Raw genomic sequence first — 16,261 nt, forward strand, 5'->3', positions numbered from 1 at the left:
CTCATTGTGTCTTGTTTTTTTCTAAACTAAAGTTGATGAAAAAGCTTTGTCAAATTTGTGTTGTTTGCTCTGTGTCAGGAGCTCTGAGGTGGAAATCTAATTATGAACAAAAGAGGGACTGTGCTCCATAGATTGATAACAAACGGGTAACCATCCCCAGTTGCTGGGGTGGAACTTAATACTTCCTTCCGGGCATGCTAAAGGGAGCCTCAGAAGACAAATGAACAAGAGGTACTAGGCTTAGAGTGTTCTCCTGACACACATGTCTGTGTGAAACTGCAATGTGGCTTTATTTAAACACAGGGCCTGTGGGCTGGCAGTATACATCGTTAATCCCAACACTCGGGAGATAGACACCGGTGTGAGTTCTAGGCCAGTGTGGTCTGTATAGCAAGTTCCTGGATAACCAGGGTTCTTGGAGAGACCCTGACTTTAAAAAAAGAAAATGGGTCATTGCAGATGTAATCTGTCAAGGGTCTTATGATTAAATCATTCAGAATTTTGGATGAAATCCTAAATTTAGTGACTGGTGTGTTGATGGAATAGCAGCTGGTACAGAGAGAAGGACTGGGAAGGCTGGGCTGATACTGGAGCACTGCAGCCTCAAAGTAGTGTAAGCCTGGAACTATCTGAAGCTGGAAGAAGTAGGAAAGACACCCCACCACCCCCCAACCCTTACACACAGACCCAGTTCTCTAGAGAGCAGAGAAAGTGATTGCTGTGGTTCTAAGCCGTTGATTTGTGGTAATTTGTCAGGACAACCCTAGGGAATGAGGCCATTTCAGAATCTAAGTGCCATGAAGTGAGATTAGTGATCTGGAAACAGGGAAAGGGTGTAGCTGTTTTGGAGGACAAAAAGTCCTCCCTGGGAAAAGATCCTAGACAAGATGAAGCTTATATGATTTGATCAGATCAGACCTGAGAAAGCTGGAAAGACTAGAGAGTCCCCAACAAGGACTGGAGTTGTTTGGCCAAGGGAAAAGGACAGTGGAGGATGAGGTTTCAGGACTGTCCCCATTATGTCTCCAGATGACACTGTCAGTTGACTGAATAAGAATTAGGCTGTAGCTGGGTGGTGGTGGTCCATGCCTTTCATTCTAGTACTTGAGAGGCAGAGGTGGACAGATCTCTGAGTTTGAGGCCAGCCTGGTCCACAGAGTGAGTTCCAGAACAGCCAGGGCTACACAGAGAAACTCTCTCAAAAAAACAAAAGAAAAAATAAAGAATAAGAAAAGAAGTAAAGATAGGCAGCTGGCTTGTTTACTGCAGAGCTGGTTAAGCCTCTGGGAATAAGGAGAAACAACAGACCATTACCAGGACCTAAGCCCGGTGTCTGCTTCTCAGGACCAGGTTGGCCCAGGTCCTTAGCTATCTTCTCCAAAAGGGAATCTGTGAGGACATTAAATACAGGATCGGAGTTGTCTGTTGCAAGCTAGCTCACAGATGTGGCAAAGCATATGAAAGCTCAAGTCTACTAAAGTTTGTATGGAGATCTATTTCTTCCTCACCCAGGTGGAAGCAAGACATGTGAAAAGAATTGCAGTATGTGTCACTAATTTATGGTATTTGTTAAGTAATGATATATCTTCTGTTGGACAGACATTGCAAGTTTGTGGAACTCTGCAGATTTTGCTTTGCCTACAGCATAACCAGAGCTGTTTGATAACTTAGACAACCTGCAACAGAAATGAACAGACACTACCACCTTATCTTACCACCCCCTTTATATTATTTTGAAGTATTAACATTAGATTATGTTATCAAACATGCCAGTTCTCACAACTCAGCACACACTGCCACAGAATTGTATCTTAGCTAGCACTTAGGGTAGACTATGCCTGTGATAGTTTAATTTTTTTTTTTTTTTTGTTCTTTTTTTCGGAGCTGGGGACTGAACCCAGGGCCTTGCGCTTCCTAGGCAAGCGCTCTACCACTGAGCTAAATCCCCAACCCCAATTTTTTTTTTTTTTATTTTTAGTTACTTGCACATCAGATGGTATATACACATAAATCCAGGTGCTCTCAGAGGCCAGAAGAGGGTGTTGGAGGCCCTGGAGTTGAGTTACAGGCAGTTGTGAAGTGCCCGACATGGGTGCTAGGAACTGGACTCAGGCCCACTGCAAGAGCAGTGTTTCCTCTCAACTGCTGACCTGTCTCTGCTGTCTCATGGTTGTGTTTTAAGTAGGTAGCATTTTAGAGTTTACTCAGCTTTTGATCATCTTGTACGGTGTAAAGCTTCTGTTCTTCATTCCTTTGACAGTGAGGAATGAAAATGACTTTTGCTGTGTTCTGCATTGTAGTGTTTGGTGAATATCCTTGCTCAGACTACTTACTTGACAGTCTCAGATACCCATCACTGTTAGAAACTACAGTTTGCTGCAGTGACAGTAAACTTTAAACTTACTGCTCTCAAAGGGCACTGCAAATGGTCCAGGTGTTTTTCATTTTCCAAGATCTAATGTGGGTAAACCCAGATTGTGGGTCCCCAAGCCCGACAATCTGAATTTGATCTTCAGTATCCACATAGCAGAGAGAACTGACCCCTGAATATCATCTCCTGACCCCCAAGCATCACCACAGCATGTATAGACACACATGCAGATGTAATAAATAATTGCGATGTTCCTTGGAGAACCAGAGCTTGTATTCATTTTACTTTCAATCTGTGTAGATGTTTATTTTACACGTATGTAAGTGTATTCATTCATGGATGTAGACAAGTAACTGTGGATCATCATGCACATGTCCACGTCCATGAACTTCTGTAAGGTAGTGTGATGTGGAAAGAGAAATGAAATTCACGCGGGATATTTATTTATTAATATTTGGAACTAATTTATTCCATTGGCTTTGGTTTAGGAGAGTGATCAGAAGTTAAAGAAGTTTAAATGAATCATTATATTAGTTTCTGTTTTTGTACAGTATTAACAGTTTCTAGAATTTCTGAAAGGTTGTCTTTTGTCCATGATAGGAAAGCTCATTCTGTTACGGAACGGCTGGAATCTTAAGGCAAATGTGCTCTGCTGTAAATCTACTGTGGGCTGCCTTGTAGAAGGTGTTCTGAAGGAGTAGAACAAAAACGTTAGTGTCCAGCATTCGCTTTTGTCCTGGGCTGGGGTTACATGGAGAGTGAGCCTTTATCCAAGGCTCTGGGTTCCATCCCGTACAGCAAATGACATGAAGAGACGGCTTCCTCATTTCTTCCGTTTGAGAAATAGACTACTTGCTAGATTTTTCTAGATGTTAGGATTAAACATTTTGTCTCAGGGTTTTACTTTGTTTTGTTTTCCAGAATGAAAGCTAGTTGACTTAAATGAATCTAGCAGGTAGTTTAGCTTAGAAAGAAGAATCTTCATTATAAACCAGAAACAACTTGTTTTGTGCAGCACACTATTTAGGGGGGGGGGGTGTTGGAGGACACGACAAATTTTTGTTGTCTGAAACAGTTTCCTGCATGCCATGCTGGCCTCAAACTCATATATAATAACTTGGAACTGGGTCTCAGAGGTTAAGAGCACTGACTGCTCTTCCAGAGGTCCTGAGTTCAATTTCCATCAACCACATGGTGGCTTACAACCGTCTGTAATGGAAGACAGCTACAGTGTACTCATTCATATACATAAAATAAATAAATCTTTTTTTAAAAAAGGGCAACTCAGAACTCTTTTTCTCCTGTTTTTACCACCATTCTGGGCCTTTTCTTTGCTTTTTAATTTTATTTTTACTTTTATTTGTTTATTTGTTTATTTATTTATTTATTTATTTATTTATTTATTTATTTATTTTGTGAGACGGTCTCACTGTAACCCTGGCTGGTCTTAAAAGTCACTATGTAGAACAGACTATGCCTTCTGAAGGCGGGATTATGGCTTTGAGCCACCATGACTGGTTAACGTTGGTTTTAAATATTATCAACATATGAAACTTCTGTCTCAAATCTTTGTGTCCAGTTTTGTCCCAAGGCTCTGCCTTTCCAGTTACTATAAGAGCGTGGTGCTGAGGGCATCAGGCTAAAAAGGGCCCATTTATATCAGACTAATGCTTATGACTGTAGGCTCTCCCTTCATGTTAGTTACCATGTGAGGAATTGGTGCTGCTTCTGGTAAGAAACCATTGCTTATGTGATCACCCCGAGGCCATACATTTAGCTCCTGAAGCTTGGGCTGGAGCTTAAGTCTTCTGACTGTAGCTCCATCGTTCATTCCTCAAGGATTGGGCTGGAGAGATGGCTCAGCGGTTAAGAGCACTGACTGCGCTTCCAGAGGTCCTGAGTTCAATTCCCAGCAACTACATGGTGGCTCACAACCATCTGTAATGGGGTTGGGTGTGTCTGAAGACAGCTACAGTGTGCTTATATACATTAAGTAAATACATCTTTAAAAAAGAAAAGAAAAGAAAATCATTCCTCAAGGATCTCTTAACTGTTAGGATCTTTAGACAGATGTCATTGCCACAGAACCAAACAAGACAGGAGTGCCATGCAAGGCAGATGTATGGTGGAGAACAGCTAATTGTTTTGGCATATTGAAGGGTTATTCTCTGCTAACCCTAGAGGAATAGATTAAGCAGATGGCATTGAGTTTGAGGATAGTGGAGAAGGAAGGCCAGAGTTTCTTTGTATTGGATGGATATGGTATTGGATGTGGAGAAAAAGAAGGGACCAGGTTACAGATGAGGCCAATCAAATGTAGCCCAATTTCTACCAAAGGGAGAAAGTAAATTTAGAGAGGAAGTGACTGAAAGAGAAACCCAAGAAAGGTACAGTGATGCTACTGGTATAATAGAACCCGAGTACTGGTTAGTATTGCTATACTATACCCAGCACTACAAGGAATGAGAATCTGAACGTGTGGGATTTGCTGCCAGGGCTCTGTGCTGCCAATATGGGTGGGAAGGTCCGCTTAGGGAGGGAGGGGCACAGTGGGAAGGCTCCTTCCCTCACCACAGCCCACACGCAGCCTTCCTCGGGCAGTCAGATGTAGAAAATGAAATGTGGCAATATGTTCACCATCCATGCCTAGCACCACATATTTTCAGATACTTCAGATCTGTAAGGTAGCAGCTATTACTCATAAGGCCGACAATGCCTGTCACCTAATTGTACTCTTGTCCCTGCAGCCTGGAGTACTCGGCTACTTCGAATTCAGTGGCTCTCCCCAGCCTCCTGGATACTTGACCTTCTTCACCTCAGCACTGCATTCTTTAAAGAAAGGTAAAACAAATTTGTAGTAAGACATTGGCACATTAAGCAGGGATGTACTGATTTTTGTATGTTTTGGCATATAGTATCTTTATGATTATATTTTCTAATTTGCTAGGTTCCTTTTCTCAATGAATTTTTAATAAATAACTCTTGTTTAATTTCAATTAATAAAGCATTGTATTGTACCAAATATTCTCTTGCTGGGCATGGTGGCGCATGCCTTTAATCCTAGCACTTGGGAGGCAGAGGCAGGTGGATCTCTATGGCCTCCAGGCCAGTTTGTTCTATATAGGGAGACCCTGCCTAAAAATAAATTAATTAATAAAATAATCAGATCTATTGTTTATTAGGTGTAGCACATTGTTATATAAATAGAGTGTGACCCTCTGAGGACAAAGCATGTTCTGTCTTAAGTTTCGTTTGTTCTGCTGTCATCTCAGAAGACAGATTTTTATCTGACTCATTGCTTACCCAGGCGATAGTTATCTATGCTATGCCTTGTAACTTAGGGCCCTTCCTTCACAGGGTGGTTTCCAAAAGTCACAGGTATGCCACAGTACGTCATGAGCCTGCTGTCAGTCTCACTCTTCACACACCACATATGTGTACTGATCCCATATCCTCTTCCTCTTTCCATATTGCTTTGTGTTCTCTCAAGGTCATGGCCGAGTCTGTCTGTCAGTTCTGTTGGATACATTCACCATGCACTTGTCTCTGATTCTTTTGTTAACGTCGTGGTGCTTCACTCACATCTGGACTAGACTGTGAACGCTTAGCTGTTTTTAGTTTCTCCCTTCCTCTTCCTATGATACTTTGCAAATGGTCCTCTCTAGAAGGCAGAAGAGCCCTGAGCCTGTTAGTCTCTTATTCATCCTCAGGGTCCAGCTCAAATACCACTTTATAATCAGTGTCCAATGAGCCCTCCCTGAACCTAAGTTGTTCCTTGTTGTTTCTTCCTAGTACTTAACACCACTCATGGATACATTTATGAATATAACTATAAAATAATTCATTGACTGTCTTTTTACACTTAAGTTTCTGGGGGTGAGGAGCATGACTTTTTCTCTAGTGGCTGGGTATTTGCCGAGTGATCCCAATAGATTAACCATCTATTTTTTCTGGGTGTTAGATTATTTCAGGTTTAAAAACTTAAATAGTACATCATTATTATATCAAACAATTATCTGACTAACCATTTTAATGTGCACATTGTCTTGGGTTTTATGCACTGAGAATTGACTCTGTTCACATGTTGTCTAGCAGATACTGGGGGAGGAAAGTGACCTGTTATGTAAGTATGTCCTGTCTACTTGAAAGACCGAGCTGCAGAGCTGCAAGTGACTGATTGGGATTAGTAAACCCCTGTACTAGGGTTAGACCCTCTGTCTTAGGCTCCTTCACTGAGCTACATCCCAACCCTCTTTACTGATCTTATTTTGAGACAAGGTCTCACTACGTTGCTCAGACTGAACTGAACTTGCAATTGGTCTGCCTCGGCCTGCCAAGTAGTCAAGATTGCAGGGCTGTACCATTAGGTCTGGCTCCAAGTTTGAATTCTAAAAATAAATGCAACGTAACTAAGTTTAGAAGTACACGCTCAGAGCCCTTCATCAAAGATCATACATAAAGCTGAATGTGAGGGGATCTGGTAATCCCTAAAATGAAGGCAAATTCAAATTTTAGAACTGAATTCTTGAGCTGTTTCAGGATCTGGAAAGCTTGTTTTTGTTTTGTTTTGATTGATTATATTCTTCTATGCCATGTTAGTAAGTAATGAGTCATTCATCCTAAACTGCTTTTTCATTTGGAGTTTTTCAGATGGAAAAGCCTTTCCAGATACAAGCCAGCAGCCTTCCTTCCCTCCTTTCCTCTCTTCAAGCTAGACGAGGACAAAACAGGGATAAATAACAGGAGGTTTCTCAAGAGAGAGAGAGAAGGCTAAAGCTACTGTAGCCAGTCATGTTGGTGGGTTTACAGTCCTAGCTACTCAGGGAGCTGAGGAGGGGGTCATTTGATGCCAGTCCTGGAAAACATAGCCAGACCCACACTCCAGTACAGAAATGATAAAACAAAAACTGGGAGAAAGTTGTAGTTGGCAGAGCCTCCCGTCTAGGATGTTCAGGGGCCCTGGGTTCTTTAGATAATCACAAAATCAAACCACACAAAGCCAGACACCTCACAAGTACAAGATGAACATGTTTACTGACTTGACCGATGGTTGCATGAAGACTTCTCTGATGACATGTGTGGTCGGATTTACCTTTTCTCTGTCCTCCCACATGCTGGAATTCTAGTCAGGTCTTAGAATCCTGTTACGTACAGTGTTAGGAGCTGAGATTCACACTTACTCATCCCAAGTGACTAAGTTCCCACTTACAGTTAATGAACTGTTTTCTTAACAAGGAGGAGGAGGAGGAGGAAGACATGTTTGGAATTATTTTTTCCTTAATATGTATATCCTGAAGAATTACCTAAGATGAATCTTGCCCTGAGCATCTGGATTCACTCCCCCTTTTCTCTCTCTCTCTGACTCTAGGAAGGAGTTATTTTCCTTATTGTTAATAACAGGTGCACATAAGAGAAACGTGTATATATTTTTTAAATTTTTATTTATTTATTATATATGTGAATACACTGTCGTCGTCTTCAGACACACCAGAAGAGGGCATTGGATCCCATTGTGAGCCACCATGTGGTTGCTGGGAATTGAACTCAGGAAGAACAGTCAATGAGCCATCTCTCCAGCTTGAGGTGATCATTTTTATAGATACAAATATGATGAATTTATGGCTTTCTAAGCTGTTATTACTTGGTAAAGTGTAGATAGATTCTACTCCCTCTAGTTCTTGTGTTCTTGTGAAGCCTTTTTTATATACATCCATGCCTTGGGTGGATTAGGGTTGGAATTATGTTAAATATGGGAACTGGTTTGAAGTCAGTTCCTAGATTCATGCTGACCTCCCTTTCTTACTCAGAGCATGGTTACTCATTTAGTTAAAGCTTCCTTTGATTCTTCAGCGTAGGTCTTAGTGGGTTCTCATTAACATTTCCAAGTGCCAAGTATTTAACTGTGGGCCTGTATCTAGGACTTTTAGGACCTGAAGGAAAACAGCCTTATCCAGACAGCAGAGTCGTGTTCTTAGAGCCATTCAGTGTCAACATTCTTTATTATTCTTTTGCTTAAAGAAATATGCCAGGTGGTGAGTTGTGTACACCCTTAACCCATAAATATGCTCAGGAGGCAGAAGCAGGCAGATCTCTGTGAGTTCTAGGCCAGCCTGGTCTACAACATGAGTTCCAGGCCATCCAGGGCTACACAGAGAAATCCTGTCTCGAAAAACCAAAGGAAGGAAAAAAAGAAATATAGTAATTGGTGATGGTTGCTCATGATTATAATCCTGTAACTCTAGAGGTGGAGGCAGGAGGTTGCCTCTTAGTTGAGGTCAGCTTAGATTTCTGAATGAGACTTTGTCTTTAAAAAGAAAAAGATGAAATTAGTAGTGGGCTTAGTGGTTTGCATGTATTTTCTTTTTCTTTTTTTTTTTTTTTTCCATCTTAAAGGAGTTTTGCCCTAGTAGCCTTTGAAGGACACTTCAGCTCTAAAATGCTGAGATCCTTCTGTAGTAATTATAGGCCTATGAGGCAAGAGTGCTTCTCTGATCTTTAAAGGGTTGTCTTGAGGGAAGGAAGCACCTCATGTGGCTGACTTGATTAGCACACAGTACAGCCTGAAATAGGTGGAGGAGGGCTTGTAAACCCATGTTCAAACCAGCTACACTCTTGGAGGGTGGAAAGGAAGAAGTTTAAAGGGAAGTGTTTGAGAGCTTCACACTGTGCTTTGGGATTTAATGAACAGGACTGCTGCTGGGAGAGTGTATATTTTCCTGTCAGGAAGATGTGTGACAACAGCTCTTTAGCTCTGTAGTTTATGCTCTTCTGGAACAGTATATCTGGAACTGCATCTTGCTCTCCCTCTTTCTCCAGCTCACAAGAGAGGCTTTTCTGTGTTTATGTTAGTAGTGTCTTGACAATCACCGTATTTGTGGTCCCCAAATGCCACATTTCTTTCTACACAATGACTTTAGCCTTTATGTGAAGAATCATGAAAATATACAAACCTCAAAGTTACATTTCTAGGGGATCATACAAATATCACAGTAGTTTATACACAGAAACATTTCTGCAATGCGTCAGGGTTTTTTTTGGGGGGAGGGGGGAGTGTTGAGACAGGGTTTCTCAGTGTAGCCCTGGCTATCCTGGAACTCTGTAAACCAGGCTGGCTTTAGTCTCAGAGATCTGCTTGCCTCCACCTCTTGAGTGCTGGGATTAAAGGTGTAGGCCAGTACCTACCACCTGGCTAATGTGTCCTTTTGTTTTTTTAAGGTTTTTCATTTGATAGACATGTTTATCATTAGACCTGAAGTCGTCATCATAAGCGCACTGGAGAGGGAGTCACCAGCTACATTGGGACAGTTGTTATGCTCTTTTAGCATAATCCTACTTTTTTCCCAATTTATCTAAAACCCTGAAGAAAAAAAAGGAGAGAGAAAACCAGAAGTTAATGAGACCAAGCCACACTGGTTTGACTATTGAACGGTCACAGTTAACCAATATAAGAAGTTTAAAAGACAGAAGCCTAGAAGAGAAATTCCCTTACAGTTATCATGCCCCAGTCATGCAGCGTAGTCTGCTGAGCTTAGTTGTGGAGTAGACCATGACGTACTTATCACTAGGTGTCTGTGTGCATCTTCTCTTCCCAGTGTTCCCCTTTGTTCAGATCCCTAAGAGATTAGCTCACACAGAAGTCTCCTGGAGGCCTGAGAGTTCTGCCTTGTTCAGCTCTAGCCTGTTTGTTCTTTGGGGATCCTTTGGTACAGTAGTGCGCTGAGAATAGCAGGTGCTGTAGGTGTCTGAGACAATTAAACTGTGTGAGCTCACTTTATAGTTAGAATACTTATCTCTTTCTGAATGGTAATTATCCCGATGTCGGAGGGGTTCTAATGGGGAAGTTTAGGAGGTACTGTCTTGTGTCCTGGCTGTCCTAAAACTCACTGTGTAGATCAAGCTGGCCTCAAACTTAGAGATCCACCTGCCTCTGCCTCCCAAGTTCTGGGATTAAAGGCCTGAACCACCCTGTGTGCTCTTCTCTTCTCTTTTCTAATGAAAGTAGCTATTCTTACTCCTTCTTTAACATTTGAAAGGTTAACATTTTACCTTATTGAAATGGTTCATGGCTCAGAAAATGTGTACTCTCCTTAATATAAAACTGCTTTTAATATTTAATCCTGACTTTAAGGGAAATGGTACTAAACAAAACAGACTGAGATGAGAGCATTCAGAAACCCCCTAACAAAATCCTGATGCAAGCATGAGAGTCCAGATTGACCTGAGGGGAAACCACAGGGAGCTTCACCAGCTCCATTCTCCTTGCACCCTTAGTAAGCAACAGTGATGGGTAGTGACAAGCGTGTGTGCAAGGAACAGGAAAAGTAACTAAAGCTGTCCCTAGGGTACATGGAAATTAGAGTGATGTAGTCTGTTAGTGGCAAAGAGCCCCAACCTTCTAACAAATGCCCAGAAAGTGAGATTGAGGACTCAAAACAAGATGGCTGACCACCGAAAGCCCACCAGACTTTGCGGACACCAGTGCCTTCTGTTGCTCCTTGATACAATCAATGTTCGTGGAACATTCCTATCTTATAGTGTGCCTAAGAGTGGCTCAGTGGGCTCTAGGGACACAGGGTCCATGCCTCAGCTCTTACAATAAGACAGTTGTCTGAGTGTTTTCTGTTCCCCTCAGAGAGAGAGAGAGAGAGTGAGTGAGTGAGTGGCCACAGTTCAGGGCTGGTCAGCTCTATCTGATTAGCCATTAGCACATGCAGCTGTTCCCTTGCCCAGACGCTCTTTTAAGATTGTCTTGTCACATTTGTGGGCGTTTTTGCTACCATTTGCTGCTCTGTGGTTACTGGGGATCTGAAGCTGGCTAAGGACCAGGCTCATAGATAGACTGTATTGAGACCTATAAGAATTGACTGAGGAGTCTGAAGTGGTGATGCAGTGTTAAGTGAGCTGCTCTTGCAGGCCGTCCAGGGTCACATCTCAGTATCTTTGCTAGGGACTCACAACTGCCTCTAACTACAGCTCTAGGCGCGCGCGCGCACGCACACACACACACACACACACACACACACACACACACACACTTTTCTAATCTTTTTTCTTTTGAAGATTTATTTATGTATTTATGTGAGTGCTCTATCTGCATGTACACCTGAATGCTAGTAGAGGGCCTCAGATCACATTATAGATGGTTGTGAACCACCATGAGCTCTGATGGTTCTCTTAACCACTGAGCCATTGTTAAGAACTGGTGCTCTTAACCATTGAGCCATCTTTCTAGCTCCCCTTTTTTCTGATCTTTAAAAAAAGTATTAGAATGTGACTTTTCTCATGTTAGATTTTTTTTTTTTTTTTTTTGGTTGGGGTTCAAGACAGGATTTCTCTGTGTAACCCTGACTATTCTGGAACTGGGTCTATAGACCAGGCTGGCTTCAAACTCAGACCTGCCTGCCTCTGCCTACATTAAAAGTGTGCAGTGCCACGCCCATCTCTTGATAAATTTTTCTTAGAGGGGTCAAGGGAGGAGAAAATATGAGCTTTAATTTAAATTCTTCAACACATTCCAAGTTGTTTAGTTTTGTTTTCCTTTAGACACTCATGGAGCCTAGGTTAACCTTAAATTCCCTACATAGCGGAAGATAACCATGAACTCCTGACCATTCTACCTCCTATTATGCCTGGCTTTCATAGTTCTTAATTAAAATATTGGAACCTCATTACTTGTAAAATAAAAGGATTCATTTTCTAACTAACAAAGGTGTAGGACACGCCAGTGCCTGTTCTTATAGAGTGCACTCAATTATTCTTAGACTGTAAACTTTCTGTGTTGGTCCAAGTATTAATGATTACATGAGATTGCAAACTTGATGTACTTCTTTCTGGAAAGTTTCCACCATGTTCACAAGAAGTTTGATTTTTATAAATGTCTTCATGTGTGAAAAGTAACATTTCAGAGTTGCAGTCTGTTGGGCTCTGCTTTGTGTTGGGCAACCCGTTTCATTTATGCTGATGCAGTTAAACTGGCTGTTGAATGGCCCCATTCAGCCTCCGGGTCAGGCTGTCACTTTTTGCTCTTCTGCTGCAGCATATCATGCTGGCGATGTTAGCAGAGTCCCAAATCATGTCCTTCTTGGCTAATTCTCATCATAGGAGTCACAGGATCCAGCCTTCCCTGCGCAGTGTCATGTAGGCTCTGTGAGCTTCAACTGAGGCTTAGCTGCTGCCTTTCTTTTTCCTGATATTTTTGTCATCTGAACTTAATGTGTTGAACCATTTAAACTTTTTAAAGGGACTTAGAGAGTGGCTCAGTGGTAAGAGTGTCTGCTGGCATATGGAAGGCCCAGGGTCCATCCACAGGACTGTAACACATATCTCTCCTGCTTTTTCGCCTCTCATCAGCCTCTTCTGTAGGAGCCTGGTGCCTTTCAGTGGAGATTGACAGTTGGGGATGAAGGTCTGAGTGCTAGGTATACTCTTTGGTGGCTTTGGGGAGTCCTGAGTTCAAAGTCTCAGCAGATAGAACCAGGAAATGTGTTTATACTCACATATGAATGCATCCATATTTTTACATCCTATACATATGTGCAAATGAAAAGCTAGCTTATACAATTCTCTTTGATTCAAGTCTGACACAGTAGGATTCATTTTAGCCTTTCTCTCCTGCAGTATAACTTCTTACCCCAGTAGTAAAAATCCTGGTTCCCATGATGGTCATATGTGTGGGTAAAAAGATGTGTTAGTAATTTCAGGATCGCCTTGTGGGAAGCATTTTTTTTTCTTTCTTTCTTTTTTTTTTTTCTTTTTTTCTTTTTTTCCGGAGCTGGGGACCGAACCCAGGGCCTTGCGCCTGCTAGGCAAGCGCTCTACCACTGAGCTAAATCCCCAACCCCGTGGGAAGCATTTTTAATGAGATGTATGGACTTCGCCCAGTTCTCTTGGCCCTTGGCCTTACAGCTCTGCAGTTACTGAGGTTGGTTCTCCCCTCAGGCCCCCCCCCCCCCCGTGGGATATTGATTTGCAGTTAGTTTTTTGCAGGTCATTGCTTTCTATAGTAACTTCCCTGCATTTCCCTCACGTGACTGTGGCTTCGAGTCAGATGCCCAGGTTTATGCAGGCCTCCCCACATAACCACTCCTGTGCTTTCTGGTTTATTCTTGTTTCTCTTGTGTCACTTACAGGTTTGTGTTTAGGATTGTTTACCGTGGTAGAGGGGTGTTCCTACTGTCCTCGTCAGCTGCTCTTCACCCAGTGGCTAAGGCTGGGGGGTGGGACTTGGGATTGAAGACACCTTTTTCTGTTTTGGAGACAGGATCTTACTATGAAACAGCTTGAACTGATCTGGACTCACTCTGTAGACCAGGCTGGTCTCCGACTCACAGAGACCTGTCTGCCTCTGCCTACAAGTGCTAGGATTAAAGGTGTATGCACCACAGTGCCAGGCTTTGAAGGTGATAGATAGATATCTTTATGTGCTGAATTGACTATGTGGTAAGCTGGTAGCATCTGAAACTTAACTGATCTTATTTAACATCTATAGTAAGGAAGGAGTAGGAAAGGGCGAGTGTTCACTACACTATCTTATATGTCCCCCTGCAGTACGGAACACTTTATTTTATAATTGTGCAAACACTATAGTATTGCATGGCCCCTGAAAAGTAAGGAAGACTTAGCAGGGAAGTTGCTTGCTGTTGAGCTAACAACCTGGGTTTTCTGTGTCCAGAACCTGTAGCAGAGGTTTTCCTGACTAAAGTCATGCTATGCACACACAGCAGACTAAAGCCTATTCATTTGTTCATTCACTTATTTATTTTTAGAGACGAAAGCATCATATATGAGGATATGACCTCTTTGTGCCCCAACACCAAACTAACTTTACCTCCTTTCAGATTCTTTTTGTTCTGTTTGAGGCATGTCTCCATATTTTGCCCAGCATGGCTTAGGCTCTTCCTAGGCTCAAGCACTCCTCTGCCTCCATCTTCAGAATATCTGGGACCATTCAGCATGTGCCTCTTTACCTCTTTCCGGTTCTGTATACATTTCTACTCCCCTGTGCCCATTAGAAAAGAATACTGTTTTCCAAGCGTGCTGGGTTTTGTTTTAAACTGTAAACAGAAGTTGTGCTGTTGGAGGTGTTTTTGTTTTTCTCCTTTCTTCCCACCCCCACAGCCCCCTTCTCTCTGTTTCTTAACACAGGATTTCTCTGTGTAACGGTGCTGGCTGTCCTGGAACTTGCTTTGTAGACCAGGCTGGCCTTGAACTCAGAGATCCACTTGCTTCTGTCTCCTGAGTGCTGGGACTAAAGGTGTGCACTACCACGCCTGACGTGCTGTCCTTCTTTGTTGCTAGCAGTCCACAAACTTCTGTTGTCAGGTCTCAAACTTTACCTTCTTCCGCTAGTGTTATGCCAGAGCCTCCGGCGCTCTGCTGGTTGTTAGTACTCTATATTCCCCATGCCTTACATTTCAGGCTCAATGTGAAGGTTGAAAGTGGTATTATTTGCTCTCCTCAGAGAGAGATTGGGTATTTTTTGATGTAATGATTATCCAGGACCATTCCCTTTCTGTGATGTGAACATTTTAATCATATTTTTTTTATTGTCAATTTGTGTGAGTTGTTTGTATATGCTAGATTCACTCATTTCACATATAGTTAGTGGCACGCCGTGCCACTTAGTTGCTAGAGTGCTTGCCTAGAATGCATAAAACCCTGGCTTTGCTCCCCAGCACCCTATAAACTGCTTGTGGGGACACATTCCTTTAATCCAGTACTGGGAAGGTGGAGGCAAGAGGATCAGAAGTTCAGAGTCATCTTCATCCAACTAGGGTACCGGCAATAGATCAGAACTTAAATTCCTAAGAGGAATTTGGATAAAGTAAAATGTAAGTAAATAAATAAGACAGTGTAGGTGCTTACAGGTATCATCAACATAAGAAGAAGTTCCAACATTTCCCCAGAGCTCTCCTCCCCGAGGACGTGATACGAGGCATGTAGTCAGGGAAAGTGAGAAGGAGCTAGACATGTCCAGAGACAGCAGCTTGTGCCTTGGCCCAGAGGTAGGCTTGTTGGAGCAAGGGGAACAGGGTGGCAAGGCAGACAGGTCATATAGCTGCAGGTAGATGTGGCAGTCTTCTCGGCCCAAGTGACTTGGGACTGAAGAGTGCAACTCCTGCAACTGCTCCTTCCAGGGCCAGGCCAGGTTAGCAACAGCCTTGCTCTAGGGCTCGGCGCATTAGGACTGGATCAGTGGGTTTGTGTTGTTTCAAGGCCTGAGCCCTCTCTTTAATAAAGGAAAATTTTCTGTTTCAGATTACCTAGGAACAGTACGATTTGGGGTTATCACAAATAAACATCTTGCGAAACTGGTATCCTTAGTACACTCTGGAAGTGTGTATTTACATAGACATTTCAACACATCACTTGTAAGTATTTTAAAATCACATTTGTATTAGCGCAGTGGTTCTTAACCTTATGTAGGTCACAGACTCAATTAAGAACTGGATAAAATGTATGAGCTTCTCCCTAGGAAAGAACGTGTGATGTTATGTGCAAATTGAGAATTCCTGTAAGACCACTCTAAAGCCTCGCCCAGATAAAGAAAGATCTGTGTGTTAGAGGGCTCTTGACTGTGCTGTCTAGAACCTGTTTGCTTAGATTCTTAGATCCTGGAATAGCTTTGCTAGTTGCCCTTCTCCAGTGACTGCGGCTGCTCAGTTGGCTATCTCGCACTCTAGGCTCATGGTCTCTGAGATGAGCTTCCACTGGGCAGTGCTTTCATTTGTTCCTGTGTGAGATGCAGGGGGTAAGCTGCTTGTCCCCTGCACTGGCGGTGCAGTGTTGAAGTTATTGTCAAGACACAGGGAGAAGCTGATAGCTTCTCACCTCAGAGGGCCTGGGCTCTCCTTGTCTCCCTTGTTTCCTGACTTCCTTTGTTTTTTTTGC

General features: G+C 42.6%; 1 protein-coding gene across 8 annotated transcripts in view; it reads left to right on the top strand.

Moving 5' to 3' along the window:
- The window catches only part of Txndc11 (thioredoxin domain containing 11), a 57,526-nt gene that overhangs the window by 21,462 nt on the left and 19,803 nt on the right, over window positions 1-16,261 (top strand). For 4 of the 8 annotated variants that reach the window (XM_087571280.1, NM_001127532.1, XM_087571283.1 and 1 more), the window contains 2 exon segments: window positions 5,119-5,212; window positions 15,629-15,741. Coding sequence is in view for 2 of the 8 variants with exons in the window: in NM_001127532.1 (NP_001121004.1) it covers window positions 5,119-5,212; window positions 15,629-15,741 (207 nt within the window). In the remaining 6 variants the exon portion in view is untranslated. 8 annotated transcript variants of the gene reach the window in all.

This window comes from Rattus norvegicus, chromosome 10 (assembly GCF_021556685.1).
Source record: "Rattus norvegicus strain SHRSP/BbbUtx chromosome 10, alternate assembly SHRSP_T2T, whole genome shotgun sequence".
In the NCBI taxonomy this organism is placed as follows: domain Eukaryota; kingdom Metazoa; phylum Chordata; class Mammalia; order Rodentia; family Muridae; genus Rattus; species Rattus norvegicus.